Source organism: Photinus pyralis, unplaced genomic scaffold (genome assembly GCF_008802855.1).
Source record: "Photinus pyralis isolate 1611_PpyrPB1 unplaced genomic scaffold, Ppyr1.3 Ppyr1.4_LG2, whole genome shotgun sequence".
NCBI classification, from domain to species: Eukaryota; Metazoa; Arthropoda; class Insecta; order Coleoptera; family Lampyridae; genus Photinus; species Photinus pyralis.
Window position 1 is genome coordinate 1,169,964 of NW_022170403.1, and position 26,325 is coordinate 1,196,288.

The following is a 26,325-nucleotide window of genomic DNA, read 5'->3' on the forward strand; positions in this document are numbered from 1 at the left end:
TTCAATGCATTAACTTAGTGCGAACACTCAAGACGTTATAGAAAACATTGTGCCAGTATTAATGCACCAATGGACGAAAGACGAAGGGCGTATAGGAATGTACATAATATAAACTTGAAAATGTTTACTAAATTAGATCTTATGCAAATTTGATTTCAATAGCAAGCAACCTGTTGTGTCAAGATGCTAAATTACCATATCTCCCGCCTTTCTCTTTGCACAATGAATGATATACAATCCAAATGGAAGGAACATTGAATTCTGGTAGACAGATACTCGTCATGATATTATATTTGATCTAAATCAGTGTACCTCTCTCACAAAGTTTAAATCGTAGCAGCAAATGCAGATTATCCCCCTTATCGATCCAATGTGGTGTAAGAAAATGAATTTCAGGCATTATTTCCGTTTCCGGGGGGTGACGGGTCTTTTTTCATATTTGCGAGCATCTTTCAACAGAAGGCCTCACAAGACACACTAAGACTGCTTACTTCAACTTGATTAACTTTTTCGGTAAAAGGGACAAAACGCTTTAAACTTCTGACAACTTTTAAACAATTTCAGTCTGTACAAAATTATTATAAAAACAAATTACGTTTTCAATTATTGTAATAGGGCGAACTACCCTAACAAAATAGCGTAAAGAGACGTACACTCTTTTCCAACCATTTCGAACCAGCTAGGTCGCAGCCCCCTGCTTGCAGTATTTAAAATAAATTTCCTTCCTCCGGTTTTTACAAATAAGGCGCAAATCAAAATTAGATTAATTAACGCCAACTTTGAAGGAGCGCGCTTGAAGTTCCCTCTTCTTTTTTACGTGACTTTTGACAATTAATGAAATAATAATGAATCAAATAAAATTACTCCATTACAAACAATTCTAAAATGGACAAATAACACAAATTCAAATGAAATAAACCAATTCTGTGCTTATTCGTAAGGGTTTGCGCATAAGCATTTTAATGTTAATTTATTTATATCGAAATATTTTCTTCCCTAATTAATTTAGAGCAAAATGGTAAACATGTTTCTTGTAGCTTGAAAAATTCTGCGTCTACTTGTGTCCTCATTTTTATTTTTTAGTGCAGGAAACCCGAAAAGTACATAACTTAGAATTTTAGCATTTGCGTAAAAATCTATTTTTTCTTTCAATAGTTTCATGGTACGAGTGATTTTTAATTGCTGATTCATAATTTCCTTAATTTCTCCGATTTCCCACAACCAAAATTTACAAATGGAATACATGAATAGACGCAGAATTTTACAATCCACAATAAATTTATTTACAACTTTGCTGTAAAATAATTAGGGGAGAAAATAGTTCAATATAAAGAAATTACCATTGAACATACTTATTTTCAAAAACTGAAGAAGCAGAACTGTAGGTATTTCAATTAATATAGATTGTACAAGATGCCTCTTAACAAAAGGAAAATGTTTATTCTAAAGCTAAACAATGTACAGTAATGCTACATAGCTTTTTAGTGCTGTAATGTTAGTTTGAGAAATGTGTAGTGTTTCTAATGATCATTATTTGTTTCAGATGGGTGCTTCATTGCAAGTTTGTGGGGAGTGGACTCCAAACCAGAGACGCTTCAAGTTATCATCACACCGGTGATGATGTGGCAATATGTCTTTAGAAAGTGTGATCGGAGGTGCGATTATAATTGTGACGCATTCACGATGTGATTTACTTTACTTAAGTGCAGTGCTTAGAGATGGGCTGTGGACACAGCAAGATCAATATATATCCCAAGAAGTACAAGAACAGAAATAGCCCTAAAAAGTCTGGTAAGTTCTATTTGGATATACGTCATATTAATAGAGTGAATTTGCTATCAACTCAAATATATTAATTCAAGAAATATCAATGATATCAACTGATTTTTACCATCAAATCCAATTCTAACGAGGTCATAAATGGTAAAAATACCTACAACACAAATGGCTTTGAAACTGACCAGAGGTTGATATCTTTAAGAAAAGACAGATTCAATTTTCCTTAGTAAATGTTAAACTTCATACAACGCTTAACTTTTACATAAATAAATGAATATCATTGTACCTTGTAAAAAGAATGTCTTTCTGTATGAAATAAGCTCGGTCGACCCTCTTTACATCGACAAAATTTCGGGAAAATCAAGAAATGAAATTGTAGATTGGAACTTCCCGTCGGAAAATGATTACATTAAATTCTCCGACGAATCAATCAATAGATGTAGTTTTTTCAAACAATGAACTTCTGTGTCTATGTAAACAAGCAAGATACTTATTAATATTACAGTTTGTTATTAACGGGTTTTATAAATTATTAAAACCAAAAGGAGAAATTTCAAGGAAATGCAAATTTTACATATTATTTATTAAGGGCAGTTTTTTGGATTCAGATGGTTAGAACAACTTTACTAATACGAATGCGAACTACACTATCAGTCCCCTTTTTGTTTCATTCGCAGTGAAATATCCACACTGAATTTTTGAAATTTTGAAAACACTTTCCGCGCAGAAAAAACACGAATTTATATTTTACAGTCGAAAAGAGACTTGACATTTACAACTTAGGCTTCTTTGAAGACGTTAAAGTGTACTCCGAAAGAACTTCCCACAGTTCCCACGGGAACGGAAAAAAAACTGGATATCCCAAAGGCGGTACGAAGTTCTCCGGGACTACTTGTTGAAAATAAAGGACGGTTAAAGATAATTTCGTGTACCTACATGTCCACTTTGACCTAGTATGTTCTACAAATGTATTAAAGTTTAATCCCTTAATATTAATTAAACTCTTTTATAACAGCAAGGACGAGGTAGATTTCTAATGTGTGTAATGTGTTGTAGTGTGAAAATAGCGTCGTTTTTTGCCCCTTACACTGGGAAAAATGTAAGAATATCTCGAAAAAAATTGGAGTAGGAATATTATAGTCCTTGTTGAACTGACAATTATAATTAACAATGTATTCTGAAGAATAGTAGACAACTTCCATGCGACAGGAAATTTAAAATTAAGGAATAGTATAGTAATAGTAATAGTAATATATTTCGTTGACCCATTAATAATTACAATTGTTTGGTCGCGTCAGATAGTATAAGCAGTTTCACAGATTTTAGACTTGGTGTGTCTGATCGATCACTTGAGCTTTTCACTTTCCTGACAAAATACCGGCAATGTATATTCGAGAGATGAGATTTTTACGTGTTGAGTGATTTCGAATTTTAATGGTTGATTAGGGACGCGAATATATCAATTTTGCCGTTCAGAGACCCTGTTTATAAGAACTAAATCAATAAATGGGAAACTGCAAATCCGGTCTCTTTGAGACACTAATTATGCAAATCGTTATAATAAAATGTCAGAGTTCTTCTCTAACAACCGCAACCAAATACTGAGATGTCATCGCCACATTTTTATGTGTTAATAATACGTATTTGTGGACATTTTTTTTTCAATTTAAGGGTGTTTACCAAGACAGTATCGTCATAAAAATGTATAGAAATGAAATGGTTGTGTTTGCCTAGATATTTGAAAGACATTCTAGAGATCATTACCGAGATTTGACTAGTTTTATTGCTGATTCGGATGACGTAGAAGAAAAAAATGATATAAATTTCGCTCCAAGTATTCCTACAAACTTGGCAAACTTTCAATATAAATAATTAAGTGCTTACGATTAGCACGTGCTTACTAATATTTTCGTTTCTATCGCGGCGATGTTGACTGTAGTATTTATTTGTGCATTATATTGTACTTATATCTAACGATCTATATACCTACAGAGTACAGCGGTATCATTTTTGTTGGCAGCACTTTTGCATTGTAATCATGCATGAGGCGAGAATTGGGCAAGCGATCAAAAGACGTGATGTTTCTCTCCAAACTTAGATAGAATCGATGTTATTGAGCACTCATTAGTTTTTCTGAAGCTTTTTTGAAATTACTTTCACATTAATTCTCATTTTCGTCTTCTATGTCTCCTTGAACACGTTTTTATTACGCTCCCATGACATTCTTTCCAAGTTCTTCACAAGTCCTCCTATAGTTCTTCTCTAAGTCTGGAAGTTTCGCAAGTTCCACATAAACGTTAAATGTGTCTCTCATGTTCCCTTGATAGCATCCATGCTAGGTGTCTTTATAAATATTTGAAACTTTGAAAACCTCTATAGAAGCTGTTCTCAGAGACATATAGTGTTACTGTGATCTGCAGTATTGAATAAAATTAGTGTATACGATGACGCAATTTTAGTACTTACACAAAATGTAAAAATTCCAAGAGGTTATCTAATTACGCAATTGAAAAATAACGACTTCATCAATGGTCTTTGTTCATAAACGGACTGTGTACAATAATAAAATTTGCATTCAGAAAGTTTAAATTTGATTTACGTTTGCAGAGAACAAAACAATTTTCCGACCATAGTGGTAACTAATTTTAATTCCTGTAATTAATGAATAAATTCTAAAAGCTCGAAACACAAAAACACTGAGATAATACTTTGGTTCGGTTAATTTATTGAAATCCTTTTCATAAAGAAGTACAAGGTACGTATACATTGTGTACGTATAATGAATTTTTCTCCGAAAATGTAACAGTAATTTCCCCGGAAACGTAAAAAGTGTTTCTAGGATGAGGGTTTATACGAAAAGTTCAATTTTTAAGGTTTCTATTAAATTTTCTAGTAGGACTTCTCAAGTTTCAAATAAAGAAATTTGTAAAATTTTGAGACAGGAAGAACGTTTTAATGTGCAAAAATGTTTTCCAAGAAGATTTGTAGGGAGACTTAATAGACTTAATATTTCTAGGAAGATCATTGTAATTCATAAAAGATTTGTAAAGATTTTCAAGATTACTAAAGCGACTTTTATAAAAGTCGCGTAAAAGGATGCTAAGAGAGAGCACTTCTAATTTCTTGTAAAATTCATAGAAAGATTTACTTCGTTACAATATTTTCTAAAAAGGTTTTCAAGAAAATCTAACAAGGACCTTTAAGAATATTTATCAGTGTTGTGTGACCGAAAATAATGTTTCTGAAAAGATTCCTCATATCAGTTCTGGGAAGAAAATTCCAATTAAATTCGCTGGAAAACTGCGCATACTCGCGCAGAGGATATAGGTTTAAAAAAACCTTTCTCAGAAATTTGAAAGTTGAGTCTGTTTCTAAGAAGGTAACAATGGTGAAATTGGCAATAGTATTTCAGAAATTGATTTTCTTTGAATAGTATGAGATATATTTTACATTATTACTTTACATGTAATTTAAACACCCTTGCTAATTGTATTCCAAATTTCATTTCTCTACGATCTCCCTGAAAATGAGGTTGTCGTGTCGTCGCAAACGTAGTCTTTCTGAATTAAATAAGTCTCATAGTTAATTTAGTTGAATCCTTCATCGCCAGGGAGCTAGTTTTGACACCATGACCCAAAATCCTAAAAAAATCAAAAAAATGAAACGGAATGATATGACTTTTTCTTTATGAGAATGTCTTGTGAAAACCGTTTTTCAAAATCTCGTTCCTAACCTCAAATATTGGGAAAATGAGATTAGTGGATCTTTGATGGCCAAGGATCGCGTGGTACATTTCCTGAAACTACTAAAAATTTAGCTACAGAATGAATAAGATGTTAAAAGAGGCAATTGTGAGTCTAAAAAATATAAATCATTAAAAAAATAGATATCATCAGAACATTCATGCTGCTCCAAAGGGACTAAACGCATCCTGAACTTATTAAGTTACTTTAATATTATAGATATAATCGGGGGTATATTATACTTAGTTAGTTTACTGAATTCTTTTTATGATATGGTCTGTGGCTTTAAGATTCTCATAGCGCAAATAGAAGATGCGGGCAGCGTTGGTCACATTTTGAAAACACTCAAAATATATCGCCAGCGTATATTAAATGCTTCTTGGTTAGAAATCGGCATTTTAGAAAAGATTACAAATTCAAAACACTGCACTTTCTAAACACAGCAGAATAATTTACAAATTAGGGCTGTTATTATTTCATAATGCATCGTATTTCATTTGTTTAATTTTCCAAGGCCTACCGAAAAGTGTAGGGTGCTTTTCCAAACAAACTTTCGCGCCATCGACAAACATCGGAAATATGTACGTCAAAAGTAAATTTAAAGTACAATTCAAGCTATTTTTTTCCAATATTTGAGGTTAGGAACAATATTTTGAAAAACGTTTTCACTGGCCTCTTTGGATGTTATTTGGCTACAGTTTCATAAAGAAAAAGTCATATCATTCTATTTGATTTTTTTAGGATTTTGGGTCATGGTGTCAAAACTAGCCTCCTGGTGGAGAAGGATTCAACTAAATTAACTATAGTTGATTGTCCAAGGAATGCTCTTTTCAACGATACCAAATTTGTTAAAATCGGCCCAACCGTTAAGAAGTTAAAGCAGGTTATTCCAAAAACAATTGAACGCTCCACACTATCTTTGTTTTTGAAATAACTGAGTTTTTTTACGAAAATGATAGGTAAACTGGTTCTCTTTAAAATGTTTAGTTTATTATGCGAAATTTAAATAAAATGTAATTTTAAAATTTAAGATGGCAGTTACACCTTCTGGTGATCATTTTTAGAACTTGAAAATATTTTCCAGCGATTTTTCATGACGATTTACCCAATAATTTTTTTGTTGCCCCTAAGGCATACGACGAACGGTTCCCGAGGTATGGCCGAGGAACAGTCCTATTGGGTCACCCGGTACATACGTACGTACGCTGGATGTGCCCCCCCCCCCACCCCACCTGTAAAGTATTATTTGACACCACTAAACGCATGTGTATGTAAAATCTGAGACCAATTGGTTATCGCATGTAAAAGTTATGCACGTTTTACTTTCAAAAACAGCACCCCCCCCCCCCTTTAAGAACACGGAATTTGATAACCGTCTGGCACACCTTGAAGATATAGGCTACCTATTGCAAAAAATTCCAGGACTCCATGACCATTCCCCTAAAAGTAGTTCAATACGGCAGAAATGGACCCGGACGGGCGGACGGACAAAACGTTTCACGTTTAATTAATTAAAAATGCCCTAAAAAAGGTGTGTGAAGATCGCGTTTTGTCTGTTGTGTTACACAAAAAAGACATACATCAACTTGTTCTATGTTCCGTTTTGAAGATTTTGTGAACGGAACCTGGATTAAAACAAAATCGCGATGATATCGCGATATGTCTGTCGATTTATCGGTCTTTCTTCCTGTCTGTCTGTGTGTACTCTTATTTCTGGCTAAACAGTTTGGAACCAAATTTGGTATACATATTCTAAGACATAAAAGGAAGGGCAGAATCGCGCATGCGCAGGTATGCGGGTGATATCTGTGCTAGCCACAGCAAATTTTAAATTTTGGGTATGTATATTAATCACACGGAAAAGAAAAATAACTGGTCGGATTTTTGAAAACAAATATTGGAGTGCGGCATCGAATTTTTTTTTAAAATAGGAACCAAAAATTTTTATTGTTATCTGTGTACAACCTACAAAAATTGTGCTTGTAAAACGGTTCATTCTATGCCCTGCTAAGTTACCTCAAAACTGGAACACACGAGCACCTTAAGAGTAGGTAGTTTGGCGTTTCAGTTTCAGATTGACTCACAAGGTCTTACCGAACCTGCACGTACTGCAGAAAACTTCAAAGAACATCCAAGAAACGTAATACATTCTCCGAGTACAATAATTGCACATGCACAATCATGAGTAAAATATTTAATAAACAAGAATGCCATCAATGATATGGTGGAGACTACGAAATGATGAATGTGCTGAGAAGTGGAGCAGCACTTATTTAAATTCGATTTCGTCTAAAGTGCTATTTTGAGGAAAGTGGATGCAATTTCCAGACCGCTTTACGTCTTCACGTGCGACCCCAATATAATTCAATTGGCGATGTAATGTAGCAATTAGGGGGATCATTATTCTTTACTATTTTTACAGAATAAACTGATATGTTCCAACACCGAAAGATCTCATTGTGTGTACATACCTAAGCGTCACGTAACATAGGCTTTTTCTTAACTTGGAAGCGTAATATTATTGATCACCAATAAAGGAAATATTTCTGTCTGCCACAAGCATTGAGTTTACTACATTTGTCCTGACTAGATTCCCATTACTTTTCCTTTCTCACAGTCGAAACTGCATAAAACACAAACTGCCCCTAAACTATACTGTTATGGTAGATTTATGACTCGAAAATTGTGCTATCAGCCTCTTTTTTTATGATTCTGTTCATTTAAAATTCAGCACGGCGATTAAAAAAAACTGCCCGTTTAACTGTATGTTGTTATAGTGTAACAAAAAATTTGCACACTATCTTATACGCGCGAACAATCAATATGCTCGTTTTTTGCGGTTTTCCGTTCTACAGCCAACTTTAGAGCATCATAAAAAGAAAATTACTTGATCGAATAGTATCAAAGTTTTAGTAAGTTGTCGACCCTAATATTCTCAATTTAATTTCGGAAGTTTAATTTTGTGTTGTTGCTATGGCAAGTTGTCATTTCTGAAACATTTTACTTCTGTTACCATTTTGTAGAAAAAATATAACGAAGCACCCATTTTCTGCTGTAAGATCTACCAACATTGATGACCGTCCGGCACATGAAAACACGGTATCGAGCCATAATATAAATTTGGGGCACTTCGTTACGAGAAACTATAGCTTCTGGGCCTGTGTAGTTATTCACTAGGAGAAGGTAACAGTAATTGCTTTGATTTCTAGCGTCGTATTTTACTGTATCTAATTTGGCGTTTGTAACCGTTCCCCTAAGGATATTTAAATTATCTTTGCAGCTCTCTCCGATTAGAAGAGGAGAGAAAATTAACATTATATGATTTCAGCCCTTAATAAAGTGCTGATTCCAGTCCTGTATTTGTATTTTTCTCTCACTTTTTATGTTTTTCCTTTTTTTATCAACTTCCAAAAGTCCTTCCCTTTTTGTACTTCTTCACATGCTTTCTGTTTCTTCATCTGTTCTTCCTTACATTTTTTGTGCTTTTTTTTTGTTCTCTCAACTCGTTCGCTATCTTTCTGTATCCTAATTTATTTCTTCTATCGCTCCTTTCCCCTTCATTTAGCTGTTTCCATAATATTGTCCTTTTAATACCATTAACACTTCTATTTTTGACTCATCTGTGCTCTCTCCTATTTCATCTCCTTTTTAGCGCATTTCCACAAAAATAAAAAAAAATGCGCTATTGTGGCCACTATGTCCATCCGTCCGTCCCTCCGTCCGTCCGTCCGTCCGTCCGCTCGTTTTGCGACGCTACTAGTTCTTTATCTTAAGAGCTATTGTTCTACTTTTTTCACTATTTGGTTCGTTATGGTGTCGAGTCTTGTACCAAGGAAGGAATTTTTTCTGTACCGCTTACAAAAAAAGTTATTTTAAAAAAAACAAAAAACCGTTTTTTACATGTTCCATAATTTTACACTTTTGCCGTTTATTAACGATCCTAGGGATCGTTTATAATTTTGCATTGCTATCTGTCGTCTGCCTGTTGGTCTGTCCGTCTGTTCCTTTGTCTGTCTGTCCATCTATCTGTCCGTGTAAACGATAACTTTGTTTAGAAATGTTCGATCACTTTTACATCTCCGTTAGTTATGAACTGAATTGCATGAAATTCAATATGGGCATATAATACGCAACGCCAAAAGTTGAATCGAATCGATTCAAAATTCACAGTGCCCTTTTCGCATCTCGACCATTTATAAACCGAATTGCAAAATTTTTTACTTATAAAAGCATTTGAATGAAATTTGATACATAGGCACTTGGAATAAAGGAAAATCAATTGCCAATTTCAAAATTTGGTTTTGCGCATGCGCAGTGCCAACTTTTTTTATTTATGGAAGAATTTAAACGAAATTTGATACATACGTCCGTATTCGAACTCTTTAGATTAATTTTGGTCAAGTGCGACAATCAACGAAATTATTTCCATCCAACAAATCTGTAACCGTAAAACCAAATACATCCAACAAAACCTGATCGGGATGAAGCTGCACAATTCTTCAACAAGGAAAAAAAAGTCCTTTATCGAGCTTACTTTAGGTTTTCTGAATTTGTATTTCTATAAAAAAATTATATTTGCTAAAATCAATTGGGAGAAAGAGAACTAGAACTATATTGGAATAAAGGAAAATCAAACGCCAATTTCAAAATTTGGTTTTGCGCATGCGCAGTGCCAACTTTTTTATTTATGGAAGAATTTAAATGAAATGTGATACATAGGCACTTGAAATAAAGGAAAATCTAGCGCCAGTTTCAAAATTTTATTTTGCGCATGCGCAGTGCCAACTTTTTTATCTATGGAAGCATTTAAGTGAAATTTGATATTTAGGCGCTTGGAACAAAGGAAAATCTAACATTAGTTTCAAAATTTAAGTTTGCGCATGCGCAGTTCCAACTTTCTTATTTAGAAAAGCATTGAAATGAAATTCTTCTCATAAACTGACATTGAAGTAGCACGACAAAAATGGATTGCCCATGTGCAACGCTATCTTTCATATTTGTGGCCGGATTTTTAAGATTTTATAGAAGTTGCATCTTACAAATGGGAAATGAATGCAAGTGGAAATGCGCTTTATGTAAATCGTTTACGATTACTTTTTAACTTGTTTTCTTTGTCCATATCTGTATCCCCCTTCTCTTTGTATCGTTACATTTCTTGATCTTTTTATCTTCCCGCATACAAGAGGGCCTAAACGTTGGAAGTTATTAAACATTAAGGGTGGAATTCATAGATATTACTTAAGTAAGACTTACACTTTACCTTTGAATATAAATTTTATATTCAAAGACTTTACTAAGTACAGACTTAGTTTAGTTTAAGTGGAACTGCTAGTATTTCTGCTTAACTGTCCGTATTCGAACTCTTTAGATTAATTTCGGTCAAGTGCGACAATTAACGAAATTATTTCCATCCAACTAATCTGTAACCGTACAACCCCTGGTAAAACCAAATACATCCAAAAAACCCTGATCGGGATGAAGCTGCACAATTCTTCAACAAGAAAAAAAAAGTTCTTTATCGAGCTTACTTTAGGTTTTCTGAATTTGTATTTCTATAAAAAATTATATTTGCTAAAATCAATTGGGAGAATGAAAACTACGCTTCGAACTATTACTTGCGACAAACTTACCATTAATCAAGTTAAGGTAAACTTGATTGTAAAACACCCCCGTGTGTAAACATTACCTTTAAATTGGCACGTGATTGAATTACAGCTTAAATCAAATTAAACCGTCCAATTAATCTTTATTGCAGTATTAAATGTAGGCGACAAAATCCACCATCTGCAATTAGCAAGTAATTTCCCAGGCTAAATATACCTCTCCTCTTAACGAATCTTTTATTAGCGAACGTATAATTTTCACTTTTCAATCAAATCGAAATTCAATTACAAGAGGCTGACTAAAAATAGAAAATCTATTAGCGGCGTGTTATATCTCGTATTATTAGACCGCTGTTTAACGAAAATGATACAAAGCACATTTTTTAGATTGCGTGACAGGAAAATGGCATTTGTCCGAATAATAAGCTACATCAAACTTTGTCTGCACGCACCGAACCACACTTTAAATTACATTTTTATTTGTTTGTGGTGGTTATAGTGCTTTCCGTGCCACCAAGGATTTGTTCCTCTCAACTGACGCAGAGTAGATGGGAGAAATGATATGAAAAAGGGTTTGATCAATCATATCAGATCTGCTTCGCATTTTCTTTTTTGTCATCATCCGTATAGTGAGATTCTACAAATATATTGGTGCATATGAATTAATGATTCGGGTGCAAATAGCACACAACATAAGGAAAAACGACGTAACTTTCTTCAAGTGTAATTCGTAAAATCAACCATAAATTACCGCCGTAAAAGAAAGTTGTAGAGATTTTCACGATCTACAACTCTTCCATTGAACACTTTTGTCTCTGATACAACTTTTGCCAAAAATAGCCCTCGGCCTGGATTAATAAGAAGAGATGCGAAAATCATATTTATTTTTTCAATAATTCAGGCTATTATTAGTTAGCTGCGAATTAAAATATTTGGAAACTTGTACATTGATGATAAGAAAAGCTGGAAATCATACCGTTTCGAATCGGTGTCGTGTATCACATTAACGAAGGTCATTAGCAAGGGAAAATTGCAAATTCAGTGCAAAATTGAAAAAAGTTCTATAGAAATTTTTGACCACTACCATTTTAAATTAAATTTTGCAAATTTACTGCATCAAACGCGAAGGTGGGTACACACTGATAGTAATTGATAATAATTGGTAGTTGTAATGTAATGTATGAAGAATAAAAGTAATGTACTAATTATTTGCTTAGCGCATACGTATGTACCTATCGGACAAATTTTTCATTTTCCAGGAAATTTTGTCCAATAGGTATTCTCGCACAATTACGGTTCACATTGTGCGCAGGTGCACCATCCTGTTGAAACCAACAGTTTCCAGCTTTGTTTTTTTTTGTGTGCCGTATTGCCAATAAAAATGCTACTCAATACATTACATATGTACCTTTACGAGTCATATAAAAAAATAAAGTTAATGATAAGAAAGTGTTTTTTTTAAATTTTTCTGTATCTGATCAAATAACATCAGAAACAAATAAAAACAAGTTTCTCTGGCATATCTTCGGAAGTAATCGGAATTTTCTGGTTTTCTTTACAGCTGGATAATAACTTTTTAATTGCGCCACTTTTCCCTTAACTTCAACTTACACATTGAAAACCTAACAAATGATTGTTACAAACTTCTTGGTTTCGTTATCAGAAATACACTCAATTTCACGAATATACAGACAATGCTAACCTTATATAATGCGTTTATTAGATCCAAGCTTGAGTATGCTGCATGTATCTGGTCTCCTCAAACTCTCAAATACTCAGACATGATCGAAAAAGTGCAGAAAAAGTTCATCCGAGTAATGTTTTTTAGGTCAACCCAAAATTATCCACATTTGATCTCTTACGGTACCCAGCTTAATTACTTAAATAGTACTTTCGGCTTAAATATAACGAAGTTAGAAACCCGACGGTACATTGTCTCCACAATTTTTGTCTTCAAAATTATACACAATTTGTTAAACTCTTCCGAATTACTTCAAGAAATTAAGCTTAAGGTACCATTTGTTAAGCTAAGGCAAAATAATACTATTTTTGCAGTTAACAACACAACTTCCCCACTTATTAAGATCTTGATCACTTTAAATAAGTTGTCCTCATTTAATGATATCGACTTTTTTCACGATCCCCTAAATTCAATAATAAATAAAATTAGATGTTAAGTCCTAATATTTGCTCAGAGCCCCAGTGCCATGTAATTGGAATTTTTATTCTGTATGGTTTCTGGTTAAACAAATAAATAAATAAATAATTTGATGATCATCGTGTCTTTTATGGATTCCGAGATCTCCAGACATCCCTATCTTGGACACGGTGTATTCAATGGCAAATATAAATAGCTAATATCCGCGTGAATATCATTATTTTTGTGAGCATTTTTATAAAGAATAGCTTTGTTTTATAGATACTACTTATAGATAATAAAAAAGTTTCTCATATGGGGCCAAATTAAGTACACACTATATTTATTTACTCAAAATTATCAAAAACGTACATAGAAAACATCCTTTACATGGAGTTTCGAGAGTTGTTTATCATGAGTTTGTAATATTCTCTGCTTAATGATCCGTACGCAAATGGCCTTCGATTTTTAGCACTTGGAATTTAACCAACGCTACCTTGTACGCCAATAGTACTAAATAATCACTGTGCCGCTTAAGAGAAAAGTTATGGTAAAAATGTTATTTTTTTCATGTACCATAATTTTACACTTTTGCCGTTTATTATCGATCTTTGAGATCGTTTGTAATGTTGTATTGCTGTCTACCGGGCTGTCCGTCTCCGTCTGTCCCCCCGTCTGTCTGTTCGTGCGCACTTGTACACGTTAACCTCGACGATAACTGTTACATTTGCGCAATCCAATTTTCTTATTTCTTAAGATATTTAAATGAAATTTCCTATGTAGGCGAATTAAAGGTAAAATTAATTTCGAATCAAAAGATTTGTTTTCCGCATGCGCAATCCGATCCGTCTAAAAACACGCTAAACAATTTATTATTGTCGAGATCTGCATAGAAGAAAAACTTATGTTATCCTATAACAGGGGATGGATTAGGTGTCACTAGATTTGTTTAAAATTCAATTGTCATAATATGCCAATTTTGATTATCTAATTCAACACTTCATTAAATCTGCATCCGCCATTTTTTACTAAAAGTCAAAATTACTTAAAACTTACTAGCTACTTGGGGTATTTTCGGAAGTGCCACCATTTTGAAAGTATTTTGCATCGATTTACCGTTCAGAGTAACTCCAAGTGCAAATTTTCAAAAACCTACCTATTTCAGTTTCCCAGAAACGTTTAACTAAAGCTACCAAAAAACACCCTGTATAAGGTCAATAAAAGGTTATAGTTTCGACTTCGTTATTCAAACCACTTCTTCAATTGTGTAGATATCGAGATACGGTTTTTGCATCCCATTCCGTATTTGGTATCAGAGATGTTTTTCGCATTTATGGAAATTAGTAGGTGTGCTAGCCGTTCTTATACAGTTTTTGATACTTCCTTCCTTCCTACTTTCCTTGGGACATTTTAGATTCTACTGCAATTTTTAAAGCGTTTTTGAATAGTATGAGGAGAATAACCTCGAATTTTACTAGAAATTTTCCACAAATGATTTCTCAAGTTCTTGAAGTACGGACTGCGTGACAAAGTGATTTAAATTTTGATCGCCCTTCTGCAGGGTGTTTTAAAACGAAAAGTCCAGCAAATTCTACATCGATCAATTATTACATTCCCTATACCTATCTGTTATGCTTTCGGTTTAGGTTTAGATGTTCTAAGATTGTGACTGTTAAGTATAATTTTCTTAAGAGGCTTTCAAATAAATGAGTCAGTAGATGTTATTGTACCGTTATTTGAGACAGTACAGTATATAAATACGACGAACCTAAGTAGTATGTGCGCCCACAAATGACATGAAAAATTAATAGAATTAGCGGAATAAAGATTACAATTTAATTAAAAGAAAAGAAATAAATTTACAAATTATTGTAAATTAATCACACCACCTTACGAACGTTGCGGCAGTGGGGGACAACCTGGATGTGATGTCGGCAGAACGGACGGAAGGACTTGAGTGCCACCAAGGGATACGGCCTTGTTCCTGGTTAAGGTCGGAGGTACTAGCGGTTTGTGGGACGGTCTCGGAAGCCTCGGATAAATTCAATCAGAGTAAACGGCAGCTTTAGGAATCGTAAAAGTTCAGCAAATGGCAGTGGTCACTTCGGAAAAACTAAAACAAAACCACGCAAGTTCCCTAGCGGGAGTGAAAACAACGGTGTCTACGGGAGATCAAATGAGGGAACGAAACAATATTCCCCCTTATAATTAATGGAACAGAAAGTAGCAAAAAGCTTACCTAACATTTAAACGGAACCGTAGAAATTACTGTGCAAGAAAATGATGATGATGATGATGATGATGTATAATGTTATAACAATAGAAAGAGTGGTTGAGTATACAATAGAAAAACTTGTGAAGTTATATCTAGTATAAAAGACAAAATGTGAAAGTAATTAAACGTAGGCTAGTGCCAGAAAATATAGAATGATGATATAAAGGTAGCTCAATTAATAATTTTAATTAATGGCGGTTATTACCTAGAAACCTCTAATTTAACGGTTTCCGTGCACACCAATTTTCATTCACAGTTTCCCGTATTCGCAGGATATTATCTTTTATGAAAACAAACCGTGTCCATTACGTTATAGCGTCTCCTTTTGTCATTTTATTGGATTTATTTAACTCGAGAACGTTTAAGGGAAAACTTCGTTAACTTCAAAGTCACATATTTAATCTGTTATTAAGTTGCGTTAATTGGATTCACAGTAAGAGAAGGGAATTTATGCGTCAGTGAAAGTAAAATGGCTGAACTTTTGTTTTACCTTTTTACCTAATATTGCTACTAACGTAGTCCAAAGAATTTACCCTAATAGGTTAGTGATTAAATTGAGTGCTATTGTACCTATTACTCTATTGAAAAATCAATTAGACAAATTACCTATAAAGCGGACTCCGATATCTATCATTTACCTCAAGAAAAGAAGGTGGGAATAAAGAATATAGCTCTTCTGTGTGTGTGTGTGTGAGAGGGAGGGTGTGTGTGTGTGTGTGGTCTATTGCTGAGATCTTGAAGGATCAAACGATGGAATTCCCTCAAATATTACTAGCTGTATTTTTCATGTAAAGTGGGGTAAAGCATCACGCTGTAATTTAATTCATTTCAGCCCTTTACATAAAGTTGTAACTTTTCACTGCTCTTAGGGGTAGAAACCTCTATTTTCAGTGTTGCCCATTGTTTACTTCGTTGCATTCTGATATGTCCTTAACGTAGCGGGGAGGATTATATTAGAATAAATATTTATGCGATTTCCGACTAACGTTAATCGATATATTGCATGTGCCAAACAAATTAACCGATCAGTATCTAATTAAAAAATGAAGATTGCACAAAGGTAATATTTTATTATAACGTACCGGATTGATTCAATGATATTAATTTTTGTAAATACATTGGTAATTAGTTTCCTGTATTTGATTTATACATTAATTCCACGTGATTTCACCTTGCTTTAATAATGCATAATATATTTAGGAGCAGAGGTTGATCTTTCCCTTTATTACTCCCTATTGGTGGGTATCTCCACTATCGACGTGATAAAGTTCACAAGCCGCAACCTTCTAGGACTCTCACGGAATTGAAGCCCTTTCACACTCATGTCAAGTTGTGTCATACAAGCTATGAATACAATTCGAAGCCTATACATAAAAAATCCACATTATTTCCGGTATCTGTAAACTGCGAAACCGTAGCAATATTTCATAAAATCTTAGTAACATTCCAATGCTCCCGAGACTGAGGTATTGATTTGATCCCTTTTCGTCTGCACATTTCTCATGCGTCTTAGTAAGGCAACGCCATTTATTTCATTTGTGGGGATACCTACACCTCTAATAATAAATGTTAAATTTATTTTCGTCACGTATCCTATATCTACATAACTGGTTCAAAATTCCTTTAGCGTATTCGGAGAAAGGGTTCAGGTATTAGAAAATTGCACCCGCCACGATTTTCCATGCTCCCGTCCTCTAGTGCTATACCTTAATTACAATGTTATAAATTGATTCAGCCTCCGGATATTGCGGGGATGATGCGATTAATCGAGATTGGCTGCGAAGCAGATTTTTTGGTTACAGTATTTTGCTTGATTGCCATGGCTCCAATTCACTGAACCGAAATTGATGCATTCGCGTACGCACTACGTATCAATCTCTTCAGAATTGGAAAAGTGAATAAAACCGTTTGTTTTTATTAACGCCGAACTCATCTCGTTAATAACGGTTGATTACAAAAGGCGTGGGAGTTCGTTACTTTTTTTTTTATTGAAATCCTCTGGCCGTTTTGGTTTAATTATACTCGGCGTATAAAGGCAACTGCGTATTTGCAGACAAATAAGTTTTATTTATTAAACTGCGCCTCTTATGATCTATTATGGAGGCACCACAATTAATACTTCTGGTTATAATGTTCTTAAACATACTAAAACAGTTCAGAAATATAAATATTTTGGAATAGTTAGATTTAAATTGTCCAAAAATGTAGTGAATGATAATTCTATTTTTTTACAGAAAGGGAAAGTTTCGTTTCTACGTCGTGTAAGTTTATTTTAATTAAAGCAAAAATTTGCCTTTACAAACAAAGAAACAAAGCGGACACTTTTTTCCACGAGCTTTGAAAATTTCTTAACTTACGGAAAATACAATTCCCGATCGAAACGGCGATGTGTTACTCAACTCCATCATTAATTACTTTCACTGGTTAAGGTACTTTTTTCAACCAATGAAAAATGTCCAAGCAGGGTCAAATCCTCGGGAACGTGATCCCAGAATGAGATCGAAGAGTTTTGTCCAGAGCTTTCATAATCAAAATCTTTTTTTTTAATGGGGTGCTCCGTAGTTGTGCAGGTGACACATTTCTACCCTATTTGCATGAATTTAGATTTACTAATTAATATATGTGTACTATGTTACCTACCTCTAATTTTCATCGTTTTTGAAGGCCTGCATTCGCAACAGGATTACTAAACTTGCCGTACGGAATAGCACAAATTGGGCACTTAATCCAGTGAGAGCTTCATCTCGATAAGGTTTTGGTGCTAGTATAAAGTCAACCACCTCCACGTTAGTAAGGGAGGTATTGCGTTGACGTATTGTAAAGTATCTGAACAATAGATTTTTTCAATATACTTATTTTCCATGAATATAAATTGTGCCAAATCGTTGAATAAAAATTTTTTTATTCAAGGGCCAAATTAAAAATATCATTCAAGAGACCTAACTACCATAATGCCTTAGTATTACCGAAATTCGTATTCTACGTGTTAATACGAAGTTAATCTGTCTTTATTTTCAAGTCTACTTCCTAATATTTCCTAGTTTTCCTCTAGTTAATTTGATTTGGAGCACAATTTATTAAAACGGTTACAGATGAAATTCAAGTACTCGGTGATAAATTAGCATAACAGACAGTAACGACTACTTTTTATCTAGAGGATGGGAAATAAAATGCTACGATTTACTTAATTACTTTGAAGTTTTCCGGGAAGTTTCGTAAATTTATGTAAAACAGTAAAACTCCAGTTTAACTTTGGAGTTAAGTTACATATTTGCATCTTTATATGATGAGGAATTAGTATAAAGTTGAAGGGAACATCAAACAGATTTGATTTGTAATATACGGCTGCTAAGAAGTTTGCTTAGTATGTGGCATATGGTAGTAACATTAGTGAACATTTTCAATTAGTGGGAAATAATTGAGAGAGAGCTGCAATATGCTTTAACGTAACATTTTAGGATTGCGTCATAAAAGAAGATGCCAAAGTGCGACGGGTATATTAATAAACAGGTGGAGTAAGTATAGGGACTCGTTACGCAAATGGCTATTATTTGACTTGACCCTTACACTTTGCAGAATTGCCCGCTGTCTAAATTATTGTGTCACAAAACGATGTAATACCAAACAGTATATTCCATTAACACCTGTTCTGTGATTAACACTTTGTTTTCATCAGGGTTTCCTTTGCAGACTTTTTTGATACTGGTAATACTGAATAAGTTCGGTCCGGCTCAGATGAAAGGAGTTTCTCACAATGTCATGTCCATGCAAAATAGATGTCTCTTTAATAACTTTTATGTCCTCGCAATGGTCTCTAGAGTGCGTTATCTATTTATTTTTGCTTATATTCTACTCTGGAACGAAGAAAACAATTCCGTCGAATAATGTATAGCCACAAATTTTGAGCGATTCCTAAGGATTTCTACCGTTCATTGTAACCGAGCCCACTCAAGGGGGACATTTTAAAAAGAAATTAAATTTTCACAATGGGTTCAAATATCTTGAGAAAATTGCATGTTATCCGCCCAAGTGTTAATATTTTTCCATTGGGAAGAGTTGCAACAGCAATTTATTGTTAGCGCATTTTCAAATTCAGACGTTTGGTTTACAGAGATATTTTTAAATTTTAACCATAGGTTTTTCAAGTCAATACAAGTATATCGCATATTGAGAAAATCAGATGTGCGCATGCGCAAACTGCGCAGACTGCGCAATATGAAGTTTCTTATTTATAAAAATGTTTATGCCATAACTGTTCCTTTGTACACATAAATGGACTGTTATATGACCTTTCGAGAAGTGCTGTTTATTTCATGGAAATGCGTTATCTTAAGGAGAAAACCTTTTTTCATTTTTTACATATAGCACACTGTTTCAGTAGAACGTAATTTTTAATCAAATTACCGTAAAGAATTTTATTTGTTACTCACTTGTAAACGTTGATTAACAAGATAAAACGCAAATGGGTAAACGTCATGTTTAAACGCTACTGACTTGTAAAACTGACAGCTGACCTGTAAAAATTTTACAAGTTAGTAATATAGTAATTTCATTGGCCAGAATTAATGCGAAGTCTCTTGTTACATGGATTACATGATATTTTAGACAATTTAAGAACTAATTATTTACGTTTACTATTGTTTCCAAATGAGCAACAAATAAAATATTGTACATTATACGCCAGGTAATAGTTTTTACTGGCTCTAGGAGATGACAGGCTCGCCTGACGGCTCGCCAGTCAACTTCTCCTATCGCCAGTAAAAACTCACTTACCTGGTTAATAATGTAAAATACTATTTTCCGACGTTCGCTTGAAGCGCGTTGCCAGGGATTTTTTTTTATTTCTTCCACGTTGCAATTTGATCATCTGAACTTTAACATAATTATCGAGCCCCTCTGAAAGCAGACAGTAGCATATATCAGATTTAGAAAACACATTTGCGGCAATAGGGTTAGATTACAAATATTGAACTTAATTTTACTTTTGTATTGTGAAAGCGGCGAGCGACCTCCAGGGCATACCCAAATCGTTTGTAAGATTTGTCGGTTTCGACTTTCAAAGAGTTTAGTAATTCAACAATGGAAGTAGGAAGAAATGGGTTACTTTTTTATCATTGTGCAATTAATAGAAAAACTGAAAGAAAAATTTAAGAGTTTTTCGGCTCCGAGTTTATTTCATTTAATTCCTCCTTTATATAATTTGAAACTATTAATATAACCACAGAAAAAGAATTAAATTCTGTCATTAATAATTCAAAAACAGGAAAAAGATTAGTAACGGTCAGCTTCCTTCTGCATTTTCCACGTATCTGAGTTTCAATTCGTACCGAGTTTTCAGCGCTCATTGTTTCATCTACAAAGGCACAGACACGACAAACCACCGCACCGTGCCGATAAAGCATTTTTATCGTAACGCGTTACATGATTTTTGGGTAATTTTAGGGAAGAACGAGTATTATTGACTATTACCACAGACAACATATACTACAGACGGTCAATGCAATGCTATAGAAATAAACGCAACACCTAATAGAGTACGGTTAGTGTGTTGTCTACCTTGCAGCAGTCGAAATAATTTGTTGTAAAATGCGGTAGACGCACAGAAAACTGTTGTGTGTGGTAAAAGTGTGTAATAGATGGAGTCATTTTTGTAAAAATAAAATACATATACTCAAACCTTACTTCCTCGGCTTCAACGCCGGCCTTTACGTAGATAAGATAAGCGCTCACCGCTAACTTGTATAACATCATAAATTACATGAAAAAGGATACTACATTTTAATTCTTCATTTTTCTCTTTTCTAAACATTTAAAAAATTGATGGAGTGAATTTGATTATACAAGGGCGGAAACTAAATTTGGCCTCCACATATAGGTTGGACAAGGAAAGATTTTATTAGAATAATAAACATAATTTTTTTTTTCCATAATAAATATATTATTATACCGGGTGGTGACTTGAACAACGCACCATAGGAATTGCAATAGTAATTTTTTCATTTCTGATTATTGACTTCTGTAATTATTTTAGAGAGAAAGTCTATTTAGGTTTTTTGTAGGGAAAAAAATTACGAATCCATGCATACTATAGCTTTTAAATTTCTGAACTTTGAATCCAAGAAATTGGATAACTAAAAACTGGCGCTTTTAAGAAAATCAGTGGTGCCATGGCAATTTGAGATCAAACATGGCAAATGCAGGCGCTTTTGTTTGATTTCCTAACTCCATGGAATTACCGACTTTATAAACGCGACAGTTTTTAATTTTTAAATTTTTACTGATTCTGAATAGGTATAAAATACGAAACAAGAGTATGTACGGATTCGTTTATATAATTCGAGGTAAATCTTTCACTCACGCCTTTGACGCTCCCGACGAAGGCGACGACGGGCGACTTCACTTCAGCGCCCCCCAGACTTGGCGTCCAGGGCCTGGGCCCCCCTCGCCCCTCCCCCTCGCACGGCCTTGCCAACCTATATGTATATGTGATTTTTATTATACCATGATCTGTGATAATACCATCACAAAATTTTTTGATTAGGGGAGGGAGCACTTAACGAACTTTATTTATTTTATGTCAATGTGTAGGGTCAACATAGTCCAGCCAATTAGCTCCAAAAGTATTCTAAACTGGATGTTGGCATTTCACACAACGAAACCAAGTGTATTCTAAGTAGTTCCCTGCCCGGATTCTCCCGGAACATATTGCTATACACAAAAAACCAAGAAAAAATGGAAAAATGCAGTTTTTTTCGCATTTGACTTCCAATTATCTCGTCAACTAATACTCGAGCTCATAGAAATGAATTTGTTTCGAATAGAATTTTCAGTTGGTACAGAACCGTTCATTTTTAAATGTTATTGTTTTTTCTGGAAAAATACAAAAAAAGTAATCCCAAAAATTAACATTTGTTTTTGTTGATACGCCCTTCTCGATTTTTTGTCCTTCAAACTGGATGACTCCCAGAGCGTTTTCAATATTTTTATGGATGGTGGAACCGTAAAACAACCTATTCCAACAATTGTCTGTTGTCCCGATGAGTTTTGCAAATCGACGGACTGTGGAATTAGTTTAGTGGAAACCCCAGAAATAGAACAAGAAAGTAACTTTATAATAGGCCCTTGGCATTCTGTTTAATAAAAATCATACCAACTGTATCTGATAGAAAAATCGATTCTAAACAAATCGTTCTCTTCATTTTTTCCGTAAGAGGAATAGTTAACGAGATACCTAATTAAGTTAAATGCGAAAAAACGATATTTTCCCATTTTTTCTTCGTTTTCTTGTGTATAGCAATATGTTCCCGTAGTTTCCGGTCAGCTAGACTATCATTTACGGATTCAGGGGATTTTTTGCATACAATACACATAGTTTCGTTGAGTGAAGTGACAACACACCAAACCGGCAGACTAGACTAGACGGCAGACAGACGGCAGAATAAAAAAGTTAACATTGCGCAGCCTGCGAATGCGCAGTTCAATCGTCAAGATTTTCTTTGACTCAGGTGCCAGAGCGATACGCTACCGAATGCAAAAAGAACGAACTAAATATCTTGAAATCTAGATACAAAACTATAAACCATCTCGAGGATTGCTATTAAAACTTTGCTTTGTGACAATTTTCGTAGGTAATTGCACAAGTGCATCAAAATGCTCTTTTAACAAATTATGAAAATAACCGAACGCAGTTTTTTACTGATAAGATATTTGAATAAACAAGTAAAAAGGTTTTCGCTCTAAGGCGAGTAACTTCAGCGCATTTTCCATAAATTGATCAATACTTCCCCAAATGCCATACCTATGTGCGCTACGTTTTTCATTACTAGACGCATATATGGTTAAAATGTTAAAGAAATATCTTCATAAATAAGGAAGTTGACACTTTACTGCGCAGTTGATATTGCGCGTCCTGCGCATGCCCTTTTTAATCTTATATTCACAATATGCAATACGTTTGCTTTTACTATAAGTATCTTTGGTTAAAATTTCAAAGAAATAAGAAAGTTTGCATTGTGCAGTCTGCGCATGCGCACATCTGATTTTTACTATATGCGATATATTTGCCTTTACTACAAGTATCTGTGATTAAAATTTCAACAAAATATATTAATAAATAAAAAAGTTAACATTGCGCAGCCTGCGAATGCGCAGTTCAATCGTCAAGATTTTCTTTGACTCAGGTGCCAGAGCGATACGCTACCGAATGCAAAAAGAACGAACTAAATATCTTGAAAACTGTAGGAGTAGTTAAGGCCTCGGACAGACGGACGGACAGAGAAAGTGGCTGCAGTAGCGCACCCAATTTCGTTGGAAAATGCGCTAAAAATTATCAGGTTTATTTTGATGCACGAGTGTAATTCGGGGGAATATTTCCCGAATAGACATTACAAACTCACCTTACCTATTTATCAAATTGTTAAGTGTATTCCCATGAAATGTGCAATTAGCGCAGGGCTCTTTCGTTTTCTACAATGCAATTACCGCCGTAATTGACCGATAATTGCACACCTCAAATGGGATTTATTACATATGATGAGGCAAATATTCATTCGAAAATTGCTTATGTTTAGGTTTTCTTTATCGAAGTTAAATGAAGTTAAATTGCTGATTGCAAGATTTATTCCACAAACGGAGAGACAAGTAGGCAAGTAGAGTACGTAGGTATATAAAAAAAACACGGAGATTACACTTTTTTCGAGAATTCGAAAAGTGGTGCAAGTTATATCGTTTCTTATGCACCCAAAGACAACGAGTAATACGTAATTGCGAATATAAAGTGATATTTGCTTTGTATGTGTACCTGCAAAGATTATCAGCACTTCGCCCAGATGTAAATATGGGGATTTCTTGCGAGAGTGGGACAGCTTTCTAACAATAAAGTATCAATACTTCTTTCCCTAGACAATTTGCAAAACCATTCCAAAATAAGAAATCTGTAGAAGAACCAACACATTGTTGTATGCGCTAATAGATGGAGCAAAATAGAGGGATAGCAGGTTTTTAAATAAGGGGACATTTGACACAAAACTTAGCGTGCTTTTTCCCCTTAAGATTGACCGTCTGTAGTATATGTTGTCTGTGCTATTACTTATGCATTGCCTTAATAGATATGTAGCGCGTATCTCGGAGCGCCAGCACCCGCGATCGGGTGATAAAGGATTAGATACCGGCGATACGAAACGAAAGCGGAAGTGACGCCTTTTTTTCAAGAATAAGTAGACTTCGTAGGTATTCGGGAATTTTTGAGAATGTGCGTGATCTTTTTTTCCGTTTGCAACAAATCGAATTGTGTTTAATGGGTGTTCCAACATCGATGCTGAAGTGATAGTATAAAGTTCGCGCTCGTATGTGATAAATTTACATTATATAAGTTCATGTACAAGATAAATTCATTAATAATTAGTTGCATAAAAATAAATTACGTGTACAGATTATAAGAGACGTGAAATGTGTAAAATTCATTATTGTATTTGTCTTGATTTATTTCAAATTAATCATTTCTGTAAAGAGAATCGTACGGCTTGTGTCGTCCGATGCGAGTGCATATTATAATTTGGAGGTGGGGGTAGCTGGTAGTACGAGGGTAAATGCTAAAACTAAGGTAACCCTTCCATTAAACTTCTCCCTAGCTGGGCATGATATTGGAATTTTTCTTAACCTTAATTACTAACTACAATCGGGGGTTCATTTTGAAATGAAAAGAGAAGATTTCTATACGAGCATGTGCCTTGTGCATTAAATTTTTATAAATTGCTTTTCTGCTCTTCAATTACCTATGCGTACTTTGCCCGCTTATTGCAACACAAAAGGTATAAGTTAAATACAGAGGTCCCTCTAGTCTAGTATATCGATGTTGATAGTGTTTTGCGGGGTATTTTGCTTCATTCTTCTTTTTATCGTTTATTCTGATTCTGGACTACGTTTACTACCTTCCACCCCTATTACATCCACATTAAATCAGAAATTAACTCAAACAGTTCTAGATCTAATGCACTTATTTCAAAATACTGATCATGTTAGGTATTGTATGGCATAAATGTCTAAGGAAAAGGTCATTTTCCTTGACAAATATTAGGATATTACAAACTAATCATAACACAAAAGAGAATGTACAGACCAGTTTGGGATTAGTCAGGATCGTTACGTTAGCGGTAAATAGCGTGCACAAGTAGTTTTGTTTTGACTTTCGAATTGAGTGTATCACTCTGAATAGCGTTATGCTTTACAGAGTGTTAAGGGCCTTAAGGGGTGAGTTAATTTAACGAATAGTCTAACTTCATGTTGTTGTTTGTTGTAGTGTAGGTAAACCAACAATTATTTAATTTAAACTAATTAGCGAGACGAGCAATTAACCATTTATGAATATAAACATACATTTCGACATAAATACACAAGAATTTTGAAAATCTCTTTGTTAAAAAAATTTTGTTTTGAAGGTAGGTATATCCGGCTCCGTTAACTTAGCACCACCATTTCAAATTTCTGACTAAAGACAGATTGCGCTAGAATCTCTATGGCTAGCGCCAGCTAGCGCCACTTTGAGTTCAGCTAGCGCCATTATAGATTTTGCAGAAAAGCCTTTGACTTTCGGGGGGTGCTATGTTAACGCTAGCACCACCATTGCGTCCGATCATTTCCAAAAGCAAGCGCTGTGTTCTTCGAACCTAGCGCCAGCTAAATTTTATAGCTAGCGCCACCCCCCAATAGTGCGGGGGAGACTTTTTCCTAGCACCACCATTTTGTTTTTTCGGGTAAAATTTTGACGTTTTGTGTTCTGCTGACCTAGCG

At 34.4% G+C, this 26,325-nt stretch overlaps 1 protein-coding gene across 2 annotated transcripts in view; it reads left to right on the forward strand.

Moving 5' to 3' along the window:
- LOC116164736 overlaps positions 1 to 26,325 on the forward strand; it is an 84,124-nt gene that overhangs the window by 27,754 nt on the left and 30,045 nt on the right. For both annotated transcript variants that reach the window (XM_031478952.1, XM_031478953.1), the window contains exon 2: positions 1,544 to 1,791. In XM_031478952.1, the coding sequence (XP_031334812.1) occupies positions 1,719 to 1,791 (73 nt within the window). In that variant the 5' untranslated portion in view covers positions 1,544 to 1,718. The remainder of the gene's footprint in view (positions 1 to 1,543; positions 1,792 to 26,325) is intronic.